Consider the following 12,518-nt stretch of genomic DNA (forward strand, 5'->3'; position numbering starts at 1 on the left):
TTGTACGTCCTGTACCCGTTCACTCTCGGGTCCTGGCGGAGCGCTGCGCATTTATTTTTCATGCTCGCCGCAGCTCCCGTCGCCCGTTGAAGACAATAAAGTTGACTTGGACCTGAAGCGTGTGAGAACGTGAGACGAACCATCAGAAGTAGAACAGCAGCCGACCAGAGCGTGCTGTGCTATTGAGTCGTGAAATGTTGCTGCGAAAAAGGAAGATGCGAAAAACATGCAGGTATCAAATGAGGACAGGTCGTGATTGAACTGCATGTTAATTAATGTGTTAATCAATATCTTTTTTAATCAAGTACTTTCCATTTACACTGAAGATGAAATGACCAGTCACACAGTGTAGGGGGGGCGGGGGGGGGGGGGGGGGGGGGGGCCTTTGATAATCACTATACAAGACGACGAAAAATGTATAAATGAGATCATACTGTTTACGGATCTTTTCTGATTTGTCTGAAATCCATCTGTTAGTCTAAGAGCCAGATTATATTTGTTCTGCTCAGGTGTCATGGCCTTCATAGAAACTCACGTCAACTGATCAAGCAGTTCTGTTAATGGATATGTAGACAGAGGAGGGGAGGAGAAAGGAGACGAGACGACAGACGAGTGCGAGGAGAGGATGTTAGAGGAAAAGAGGAGAGGATGGGAAAGGCTAAATCAGATAAATCCATCATCCTTCACAGCTCATACTGGTGCAATCCCATCAAGCACCTTTCACCCAGGACTGAACAGGGTTTATGAGTGTGTTGAAAATGAGAACATTATTTTTACTGTACTTCAGGAAACAGTAACGAGGCTGCAGCACAACACTAGAGCGTGGAAGAGGAGAAGGAGAAGAAGAAGGAGGGAGGAAGCGACGTGATGCTCATCAGATCGATATCCTATTCCACAGTCAACTGCACAAAACGTGCCTAGTCTTTAGCTCTTTCTTCAACATTGTCAATTTCTAGCAGAGGAAGATAGAAAGAGCATTAACCATGCATGAGGTAGAGAGAGAGAGAGAGAGAGAGAGAGAGAGAGAGAGAGAGAGAGAGAGAGAGAGAGAGAGGGGAAAAGGCTTTTTCTTTATTCTAAGAGGTTTAAGTCTAAATATCTCGCCCAGGCCTGCACCCTTTTCCAAGCAGATAAGAGAATAATGAATGTTATAATTCAATAGGTTTTGTTCCGTCTATCACCTGAATTATAAATGCTAATGCTAACTACAGATAAAGAGAAGCGTGGACTGAATATTCAACGCTCGTGCCGTCACAGCTTCTGTACACCGAGCTGTAACTGCACCGTGTCCAGGAAGACAGACGTACAGTGGTGTGGCTGTGAGGTCATTTGGTTTGTGACACCTAGCAGAAGCCTCACGTCCTCTGTTAGGCTTATACTTACTGGTATTTCAATTTGGACCAATACTATTATCATATTGGTGTCATTATCTTTATATCTGGTGTCCACATGAATCATTTTAATCAAATTGTTCAATAAGTGGTTTTGTTTGATGTTACAATCATGTCAATGCACTGATTACTGCTGGTTGTATTTCATTTAAAAAAAAAGGTTCAATAAAATAACATCATTTTCCAGCGTTGCATCCATCCTTTTTAAATGTTCAAAAACCGATCTTTGGCTTTAGTTTGATTTAGCTCATGTTGCTCAGCCTCTGATCTAACACTGACCAACTTTAGTTTTACTCACTCACTCACTCACTCACTCACTCACTCACTCACTCACTCACTCACTCACTCACTCACTCACTCACTCACTCACTCACTCACTCACTCACTCACTCACTCACTCACTCACTCACTCACTCACTCACTCACTCACTCACTCACTCACTCACTCACTCACTCACTCACTCAACTCACTCACTCAACTCACTCACTCAACTCACTCACTCAACTCACTCACTCAACTCACTCAACTCACTCACTCACTCCCTCCCTGGGCCACCTTGATGTGACCTTCACCATAAACCCCCAAACAAATGCCAGCAGAGACACACGGAGCTTAATCCCTCCTGATCCTCTGGTGTCCACTCAGTGCCGGACACTGCTGGAGCTCCACTGCCGACATGGATAAGAAACACAAGCGGTGTGAAGGCCGACCAGAGATTCATTCCTCTACAACACAACCTGAGACTCTGGACAGATGCAGAGGAGTTACTGGCTGAGTGTGTGTGTGTGTGTGTGTGTGTGTGTGTGTGTGTGTGTGAGAGGTGGCAGAGGGTGAAAGGAGGTGTCGGGTCATATCTTGGTGGATTAGCGGAGCAAGGCGCCCGGCAGAAGCTTAGTACAGTGTTGTGTGCTGAGGCCAGATGTCAGCATGTCCCGTTTCATCCCGCTTTCCTTTGTGTCCTCTCGATTTTCCAGTGGTGCTAAAATGGCACCAGAATTGAGATTAGGAGACTCAAAAGCATCTCAGAACATTTGAGGTACATCTTAAGGAGTACATTTTTTTTTTTAAATAAGCTACTTAGGATGAAAGAGGGGGGGGGGGGGGGGGGGGGGGGAAATCGGTGTGGACGCTTGTGCAAAGGATCAAATGTACCCAGGGCTTTCAGACTCAAGAACTTGTCTACCTCTTTACACTTAGCGATTAAACGTCGGCCTTTTAAATGTCACACAACTATCACTTAAAACTTCTACTTTAGTACTTCAAATAAAAGTATTTTACTTGACCACACTTATATAACAACTGGAGATAGAATATAAACGGATAAATGTTTCAATTAAAGCAGACTCTCACGTAGTTTCAGTTTCATTATAACACCTTATTAAAACACATTCAACACAATGCGTCAAGCTCAACTTTGTGTTTTCTTATTTCTTATCCCTCAACTCCTCAGAGAGCCCCCCCCCCCCCCGATGGCTGCAGAGTATTGGATGGTATAAATGTATATCCAGCTTGAATCGACCTGAAGCTTCAATCAAAACCAGAACAGCAGATGGCTCCTCTTTCTCCTTTCTGTCACTCACCCCTCCTCCTCCACATTCTCTTTCTCACCTGCTTTTCTCTTTGTTCTGTCCCTCTCTCTTTCTCTCTCTCTCTCTCTCTGGGCCCCTGTCCAGTTTTACATGATGAGCTTATGGCCAACAAACAAACATTGGCCCCGGTCCTCGGCCGGCAAGCGAGGACACGGAGCAGCAGGGCAGAGCAGCAAGGTTGAAATATCACTTTCTGCGTGATCCCTCTGCAACGCCCCCTCACCGTACCTCACCACCACCACCACCACCAGCAGCACCACCACCACCACCACCACCACCACCACCACCAGCAGCACCACCACCACCAGCAGCACCAGCACCAGCAGAGCTTTCTCACAGCCAGACGACGGCTGCTTCAAAATGTCCGTCCGAGGTGAAAACAAGGGCGGAAGGACGGGTGCAGCCGAAAGATAAACTGAACTCCCACCTGAAGTAATGTTCACGGGGATTCATGCAGGTTTACCAGCAACTGAGGAGCCGTTTCTGAGACTGAAGGATATATAGATAGACACTATGACTGTTGAGCCCAAGAAATATCAGGGTTCAAAGCTCCAGAGAAACTTTTTCTTTGGAACATTTGAATCAAAGAAAGGTTTCTAAAGTCAAGGATGAATCAAGGGGTAATTTCTTCTTTTTTTCCCAGTCAAACTCAAATTTTGAACCACTTAAGAAACCCAGGCATAGTTGAAGTATTCAGCAGCACTATATACTTTACTAGATATAAATACATAGTATTTTCAGCATCTCTCAGAAGATATATTCTAAATTATACTGTATATTATACTTATATTCATACATAAGCTTAAGATACAGACCTTGATTCAGAAATACTTTTAGAAATTTTTTGAAAAAGCAAAACATAACATTGTTTGACATCTTCACTCTGACATCACTTATTAGTTAATATGATATAAAATGATTTAATCTTTTAACCTGTATATATATATATATATATATAAGAATAAAGACACACTGACCTTCCCTTGTACATGTTAGTGTGTGTGTTCATGTGTGTGTGTCCTTGCGTGCCTCAGTCTGAAGTGCAGGTGCACCTTGGGCTTTCTTTTTAATCTCCAGTGGCCACTTTTCTTTCCACAAAACGCCTGTTTTTCTACTCTGAGGACATGACAGCCATTATCTGTTAGCAAGGAGACTGCAGGGGTGAAATTATCACTGCCCCCCCCCCCACGGCCCTCCTCCAGTGGCTCAGCGTTAAAAGGTTCCAGACTTTCACTCATTTAACACTCGAGCGAGCACGATAGCAAAGTGCTCTCCACCACGCGCCCGGAGAGCGGCGGCGGGTGTAAAGGTTTCATCGGCCCAACGTGTCGGATACATCAGGACGTCTTGTCGTCACAAATGCCACCTCTGTCGGCTTGACTCCGGTTTCTCTCGATCTACCTGCCTCGCTGTCTGATCTCACCGCTTCATGTCAGGTTGTTGGCAACACGAGTGTCCACGTGTCCACAGTGACCTCTCTGAACGAAACTCAGACACGTTTAAGGTTTCACTTTGAAATGCAAATATCAGTGAATGAGAGCTTTTATGCACATATACATTTAAAATTCTCCACAAAAATCTGTCTAAAGAGAAAGTGAAACTTTTTTTTAAAGAAAATATATTTTGGCACCAGTTCTTTGTGGGAACTTTTTACATTTCCTTAAACTAAATACCTTTCTTTTCTGATAAATAACATAAAATCGATTTGAATTTAATTAAAAAAATAAGAAAACAACAAATGTTTTCCTTTAGCAGTTGCTGATGATGAATGATAACACTGACTCGTTATTACTTGCTTATGTTTCATTCAATTTCAAACAAATTCAGAAACGGGGGAAAAAATCCACCACATGACATCTGCATCGCCGGCTGCACGTTAAAGTTTCTCCAAGGGGTTAAATGTATTTACAAAAATGCATGTGGGTCATTTCCATCTCATACTAACGTTAGCCTGAAATTCTCATGGAGAGGAGCAAGCTTTAGAGTTTTGCTGAGAGTGTGAGTGAGAGGATGAGTGGGTGTTTGAAGTGCAGCTGAACGGTTTGAAGCCGCAGCTGCAGCTCGAGAAATTTATGACACAGGATTCGGCGTCTGGATTCAACTTTTACAATGAGCGGGTTCAACGTCCTGTGCGACTGCCCTTGAGCAAGGCACTAAATCTCCTTGTGTGAAACCGGACCTTTTGTTACTGGGATCGATTCAAGTGATTACAATTAATGAATTTCAATATGTTCCATGTACTGCATGTTTACTTAACAGTTTTTAATCCTCTCTCATTTTATTTTTAGTTCATTCTCTGCACTTTCATTTGCTTGAGTTAAGTTAATTTCAAAAGAAAATTGTAAAAATTGTGTTTTTTACAATGTAAAACACTTTCTAACTTTATTTTACAGTCACATTAAAACTGCCTCAGGATAAAATAATACTATTGTGGAGAAAAAGTATTCTCAATTACCCCATTCTAAAAATAAATGAAAGAAGAGACAGTCAGGTTAAGAAGTGCTCTGAATGCTGTGGCCTCTCTCACAGCTCGATTCCCCCTTGGCCTCTGGAACTGCTTCTTATTTGAGTCAGGAACGACTCGGCTGCTTAGAGAATATGTGTGTTTATGAGTGTGAGAGAGAGGAGCGAGCGCACCACACTGGAACCGTCGCCATATCAAGAGCGGAGCACGGCAGGGCATGTGGAACCAAAGGTCTGTTCCACATGGGGAGTGATTAAGGTGTCGCGCGAGGCCCACGGGGGAGAGAGGGCAGAGAGGAGAACTCATTACCCATAATGTGGGAGAGGAAGATCTCCCACCCAACCACACCGTGGAAGAGACCGTCTCACAAGATCGCTCAGAAATATATATATATATATATATCTCGTCAGAAGAAGAAAAACAGTGAATGAACACCAGAGATGTGAAGCAGCAGGGTCACGTGATTAAATAAATACAAATTGACATGTTCTTAATTTTCCACCATATGAGTGAACACCTGACGATGGCCTTAGTGTTCTAGTTATTCCTGTGCAAAGCTCCTAACCTGACATAAGCTGACAGAGCTAGCTCATGTCAACTTTAATTTGGAATAAAATGTATCTGTAGCTTCTTACCTGGCCTTTAACTCTGTTTATCACAAGATAGAAGATGCAGATGTTATTCTTTGTAAACCCACGACCAAATTAAAATCCAAACTCTGACCGGAGAGTTTTCTTTAAACTGAATTTTGACTTTGAATGGAGGCGACGTGACATTTTAAAATTCTACTGAGGATAAGAACCTGTTTTTTAAATGATTAGTTAACCAAAACAAATTTAAATCCCAACAAGTTTGATCAATGATTAACAAGTAATATCGCAAATATGAAAATAATCCTGAAGTCTGGTGGTTCCAGCTTTTCATATGTTACATATGTGTATAAGTATTTGCTTGCTACTGTTTTATTTTTTATTAAATTCATAACAAAGCTTGTGATGTGATGAATATTTAATCATTTTCATTAAATTGAGTTATGATCTCTCTCAGTTCACATGATCACTTTCCCCTCTGCTCCTGGCTGGTAGTTAGAGGAGTTTATCATTTAACCAGTTTGTCTCTGTGTCTGTAACCGGGTTAGGGTTAGACCTGATAAATTGACGACCCACACATTTTGTTAAGTTTTGGATCGGCCACAAAACTTAAATGACATCGTCTTTCAAGGAGTTCCACTGAGCTGCACCGCTGAGGTCATCAATAACTCCCACAACTTGAGCCAGTTTCGTTTTCCTTTTGTTTCAAACAAACGCACAAGCTGTGTGCTAACAAGCGACAATCGCCTCGATACTAATAATTACACGACTGTCAGTCATTTTGCGACAGTTAATTGGAAAAGCAATCCGCGGATTAATCGTTAATCCAACGACCTCAGCTGACCGACCTGGTTGATGATGTAGATGCCGTAGTCGATCTTCTGCCGTCGGAGGATGGGGTGGAGGTAGTGGAGCCAGTACTTCAGGTGGTTTTCTCTGTGACGGAACGGGATGATGATGGCCACCTACGCAACACAACAACAGCTCCAGTTATTATAAAACACAATCGACGTCTTTTCTATACGAGCTGCAGCGATTGGCCGGTGATTAGTCAATTTACAATTTAACGAGACTGTTCTGCTCATTCAAACATCAATACACTCATTGATGCTGCCAGGGCAAAACAAAAACAAATGATCAAAAATGAATTCCCCCTGGTAAATAACCATTGGCATTCACAAGTATTTTTCATTACTGGTTTATGTGTTATAAAGACCAACTGATTAATCAAGAAAACTATTGGCAGATGCTGTAATCAATGGTTTCAACTTTTGAATCAGTGCTGGTTGAGTTGACAAACGAGACACGAGCATAATCTGCATATCTGAAACGGTTGTGTAGGTAGAAACAGAGAGAATAAGAGAGTGTTTCTCTGTCAGAGCACTAAGTGCTGTTCATTTGACTGATTATTATAAAATGAGCTTTGTTTCATCAGACACTGAACTGTTCCCCAACCACAAAATCATTTCCGTAGAAAATCCTCCTCCTGGTTAATGTCCCTGGGTCTGTGGAGTGGCTTCATGTTCATTATGAGCGAAGCTTCTCTCAGCGGCTTCAGGCTCGTGAGGCAGTGAGTCACTCTCATCTGTCCAAACAGTTCAAGGTTGAACTGTAATTGTAGGTTCATGGTAATTTTGTGCTCTGATGAAGATTGGCAGCAGATTGACCTTGGTTTCTTTATAGACTCACCATGACTGTCTGCCGGCCTCAGTGACCGCTCGTTTATTTACACTTCTGTGTGTAGAAGATTAAAACCAAAATGACAACATAATTAATAATATTAGAAAAAGAAGCTGAATGTAGACCCACTGTATTTATTAATCGTCTACTCTCAATTATTGGGATAGGTACTATAAATACCTAATGTTTCCTGATGCTGGGGATGTTTTTACTTTCTGAGCAGTGACACACAGACATGATCCACTGGAAAATATCAAAGGTCATGAGATAAATGCAGAATTTATAATCCTATTTCGGCAGAGGGATTAAGTTTGGGATACATTTGTGGAAGATGAGGGAGAATGCTTGATTGGGAAACATAGAAGAAACTAAAAATACACCATGACCCACACAGCCAAATCGAATTATTAGGACAAAATGTCTTTCTAGTTATTTAAAAAATCCTAAAGAATTTTTTGAAGTAGTAAATGTTTCACATTAAATTTCACATATACAAGTTTTGTTATTTAAATAACACTGGTAATATTATAATTCACGACTCAAATACATAATGTTCTTCATTCACATATTGTCACTCTCCTAAACAATCTGTATGTACTTACACGTCCACGTTGTACAAGCTGCAAATCATTTTCCAAAATGTAAATTATTCATCCCGTTTTTAATTTCTATAAATGTCTACATAGATTCCGAATAAAGATGTAAAACCTCGAAGGCACTGGGAACTCACACCATGTGAATATTGGAGATCTCTATCACTAAAGCCTCGGAGATGTTATGAGTACAACAAAGTGATTTAGCATATTTTGGCCATTTTCATTTTGAATGTCTGGTAACTAGTGAGAATATAAATATATCGGGGGAACTTTAAGCACTTCCTCGCCACCAATCTGTGAATAATGAAATGTACTTTTCATCATATGTAATTAATTGTGTCTAATTTGCCACACTGCACATCATTTCCAACACTATCTTTTTCATTGAATCACGCCATTGAATACAGCATCTATCAGCGTTAATGCCCTTTTCTGTGATGAGGCCTTAATGGGGGGGAATAAAGCTTGCTTTAATGACCCTAGATGAGCCTGTAGAAAAAAATGTATTTGACTCCAATCAATATTTCAGAGTGTGGGACACAAATAACTAAAGATAATAAGGGAAGTAATTCACATTATTTCCCAAAAGAAATGCGTTTAACTGTGTGTCAGGAAATTGCCACTTTATACACTATCTATTTGTGTTTGTCCTTTATTAAACCAGGAAGCTCCCACTGGGATACAAAATCTCTTCTGCCAGGGAGCACTGGTCATGATGGGAAATGACTACATTAAGCTACTTCAGGCCCAGCACTATTGTTGAAGTTGTGGGGACTGAATGTGGTCAATAATACCACTGAATATCAGTCAGCTACAAACTTTCTTGCGATCATACGCTCTCACTAAAGTTACAAAGAGCAAGATCAGATCATCAGGGCAAGGGGTGGTCTGACCTTTATATCGATAGACCTCAAATAATGTAAATTAATTCAGAGTAGGTGTTATTTTAAAGATAGTAGACATGTACTCTTTAATAGGTTTCTCCTGGAATAAGGGCCCATTAAATAAAACTGATGTGTGAAGAAGATGTGAACAATGTGTGTGTGTGTGTGTGTGTGTGTGTGTGTGTGTGTGTGTGTGTGTGTGTGTGTGTGTGTGTGCATGCGTATGTGTGTGTGTTCGTGTGTGTGTGTGTGTTACAGACCTTCCATCTAGGCCGACAGTCAGGAGGGGTGTAGCGGCCTCCCTCCGTCACGTTGGGGTTCTCTTTCTGCACTCGCTCCATCGTCATCTGGGAGCTGAACTCGATCAGCAAGCGGCCCACTGAGGAGAGGAGGACAGAGGGAAGACCAGTTAGCATCGTTGAGAGGATAACGGAAAAAAAGACAGGATGAGAAAAAGAGAAAGAGAAACAGACGATGGGATCGAGGGACAGGGAGAGCTTTTAGCTTCAAAGCAATATGTGCAGAAATAATGATATCAAGGGAGCTGCATAATGCAGCATTTAATAAGATGCATAGGCTCCAGAAAACATACATAGTCCTAATAAAATAAACAAAGACTTTGAAGTCAGTCAGTGTAAACACAACATGAAAAGTAATTACGCTGCTCAGTGATCTAGCTACGCCATATGTTATATCATCTCAAATCTATCTATCCCCCTTGAGCACCAGGGATCAAATGCATCAAATCATATCTAAATGTGTGTGTGAGTGTGAGTGTGAGTGTGTGTGTGTGTGTGTGTGTGTGTGTGTGTGTGTGTGTGTGAGAGAAATTGCCGGCTCAGACTAATTTAAAAGAGCGTTTGGTTTTAAATCTCCGGCCCCGGACCATAAATACAACCCTGTCGTCCTGGGAGCCGGGATCATTAAAACACAGGAGCAGGCTTCGCTGTTTGGGCTCCAACAAAACAACCCTCTAACCACAACCTCCTTTTAAAACAAGTCGGAGTTTGAGAGCCCTCGCTGTAGGAAAATCCAAAATGTCACTCATTAGTGAGCGTTCTCCCTCAGTGTCAGTGTCACGTGTTCAAAAGAAAGAAAAACCCTATTGTTTCATATTTATCATTGGGAGAGCGTGGCCTAGGGGATAGATCGGGTGCTCTGCAACAAGAAGGTTGCCGGTTCGAATCCAACTCTATCCCCTCTGCATGCCTAAGTGTCCTTGGCAAGATACTGAACCCCTAAATGGCCCCTCATAAATGCTGAGTGTTCTAAAAATGTAAGTCGCTTTGGATAAAATGACTAAATGACATGTAATGTAATCATTAATAACTCTAAACAGGATCATGTCTGTGAAAGAGTCATTGAATCCATATCGCAAACATGAAATTATGTATTTTCTCCTCCCCCCCACAGAAAGAAACCTCTTCTTTAATCTGGCCAATACTTCATCACCCTGATGTCAACACAGCATGATGACCGGCGGCAAGTCGGCCTTAAAGAGACAGGAGCTAAAACCAAGTGTTTCAGACACAGGCTGAGGAGAGGAGCAGCAGCAAAGGACCGTGTGAGGAAAGTGATGCGTTTTCCAAACATTAGACCTTTTCAAGTAGTAAGCCAACTAAAAATGATGAACCTTCATATGAGCATAATATATTATTACATAAACATTAGTCGCCTTTGCGGTACATTTTAATTCACAAGGGAATATGTGAGAAAATACATTAGGATAAGAAAAAGGCAAAGTGGGGAAACGGCACACATTCCCTACGGTCTCCTCAGAGGCATTCATGGCGTCTTCCAATAATAAACTTTGGATAAACGAAAATGAGCGTTGAAACCCTGCTTCCTTTTTCAGCTCCACACATCTGGACGATTATCACATGTTTGCTCGTCGTTTTGCAAAGTTACAAAAACTCTCAGAGATCAGTGATCCCAGTTTCTAGAGACATGGTTTTGGAAATATTGAAAAGTTTGGTGCTACACATGTGTATGAACGTCTGCTGCCCTGCAGAGCAGAGGGGACAAGAGGACATGAAGACGGAGAGATGAGGCCCGTACAGGTACATGAGCTAATAATCCACTTAGCATTGACGGGTGTTCTGTGTCGAGAGGTCTCCTCAAATCAACACCGCACAGGCAAAGTAGCGTGATCGATCCCAACAAGGTTGTGTGTTCATAACGCACCTCTTTACCATCGCACACCAGCTGAATGCAAATAGTCCCCACAGCCCTCTCCTCCTGACCCCCGCTGCCCATCACCCTGTCCACTCCCATCCGTTTCTCTTCCTCCTCGCTCACACTAATGAGACAGTGAGTGGAACATGGTGTTTTCTTTTCGTCTCAGCGAGCTGCTACTTAGCTCTTGGGCGATACATGAAAGACACAATAACAAAAGAAATAGGACGAGAAAAAAAGCTCTCTCAGAAAGAAATGTGTTTTTTTTATATCACAAGCTGTGTTGTTTTTATACCAAAACTCGTATAATTTAAATAGTTCAGATGCCTTTGAGTGATGTCATTATTGAAGCCACATATTAAATATACATTAATTCCCATCTCCTTTAAATTAAAAAATGTAAAGCCTTGTCAGTCCTCGATATATGAGGCTTTGTTAAAGGGATATTCAAATCTATAAACTCTAATGTTGCTCCACGTTAGGATTAAAGAACCACAGAGATCTGTGTTCATTCAAATTTGAGTTGGAAAGTGTTGATTCTGTTGAAATTACTCGTTTGATGATTTGAGTAGATAGATGCAAATGATAGAAGAAACCAAGTGTGTGAGAAAGTGTGAGGAAACATAAATAATGAACATGTGAGAAAAACAAGCTAGAATGTTGTTTGGAGCCAATGCTGGTAGAGAGAGATGATAAGTGAGAGTTGTAATGTGTTGTTGATGGCAGCACAATTATCACACAAGCGCACACACACGTTATATCTCATGTGCTGATATTAGAGGCATACATTATAATCATGCTGCTTGATCGCTCTATCTGGGACACCCACTGCACTTTGGGGGATACATCACTGCTTTGTCTGCAAATAGACACTGTACACAAGCACACACAAGCACACACAAGCACACACATTTCCCCACAATAATGAACCAAATCTCAGAGCTATTAGAATAGCAGCACGTGTACACGACACACTAAAAGACCTGAAGTAGTTAGCATGAGTGCAAATCACACACACACACTCACAGACACACACACAGAGAGCGAGTGGGCCTATCTGAGGCTGTGATTCAGACTGGGTCCGACTTGATAACAAACATGGGATGAAAAATGGGAGCACCCGTGTGTTTTGTTGGTTCTGAGGGTTT

The 12,518-nt window shown here is 41.7% G+C and overlaps 1 protein-coding gene across 1 annotated transcript in view; it reads right to left on the minus strand.

The window, feature by feature from the left end:
* b4galt2 (UDP-Gal:betaGlcNAc beta 1,4- galactosyltransferase, polypeptide 2) overlaps nucleotides 1–12,518 on the minus strand; it is a 110,152-nt gene that overhangs the window by 60,613 nt on the left and 37,021 nt on the right. Inside the window, exons 2-3 of the mRNA XM_053438628.1 lie at nucleotides 9,456–9,574; nucleotides 6,884–7,000 (exon numbers count right to left, since the gene is read on the minus strand). Of these exons, the coding sequence (XP_053294603.1) occupies nucleotides 6,884–7,000; nucleotides 9,456–9,574 (236 nt within the window). The remainder of the gene's footprint in view (nucleotides 1–6,883; nucleotides 7,001–9,455; nucleotides 9,575–12,518) is intronic.

Source organism: Pleuronectes platessa, chromosome 13 (assembly GCF_947347685.1).
Source record: "Pleuronectes platessa chromosome 13, fPlePla1.1, whole genome shotgun sequence".
Lineage (NCBI taxonomy): Eukaryota > Metazoa > Chordata > Actinopteri > Pleuronectiformes > Pleuronectidae > Pleuronectes > Pleuronectes platessa.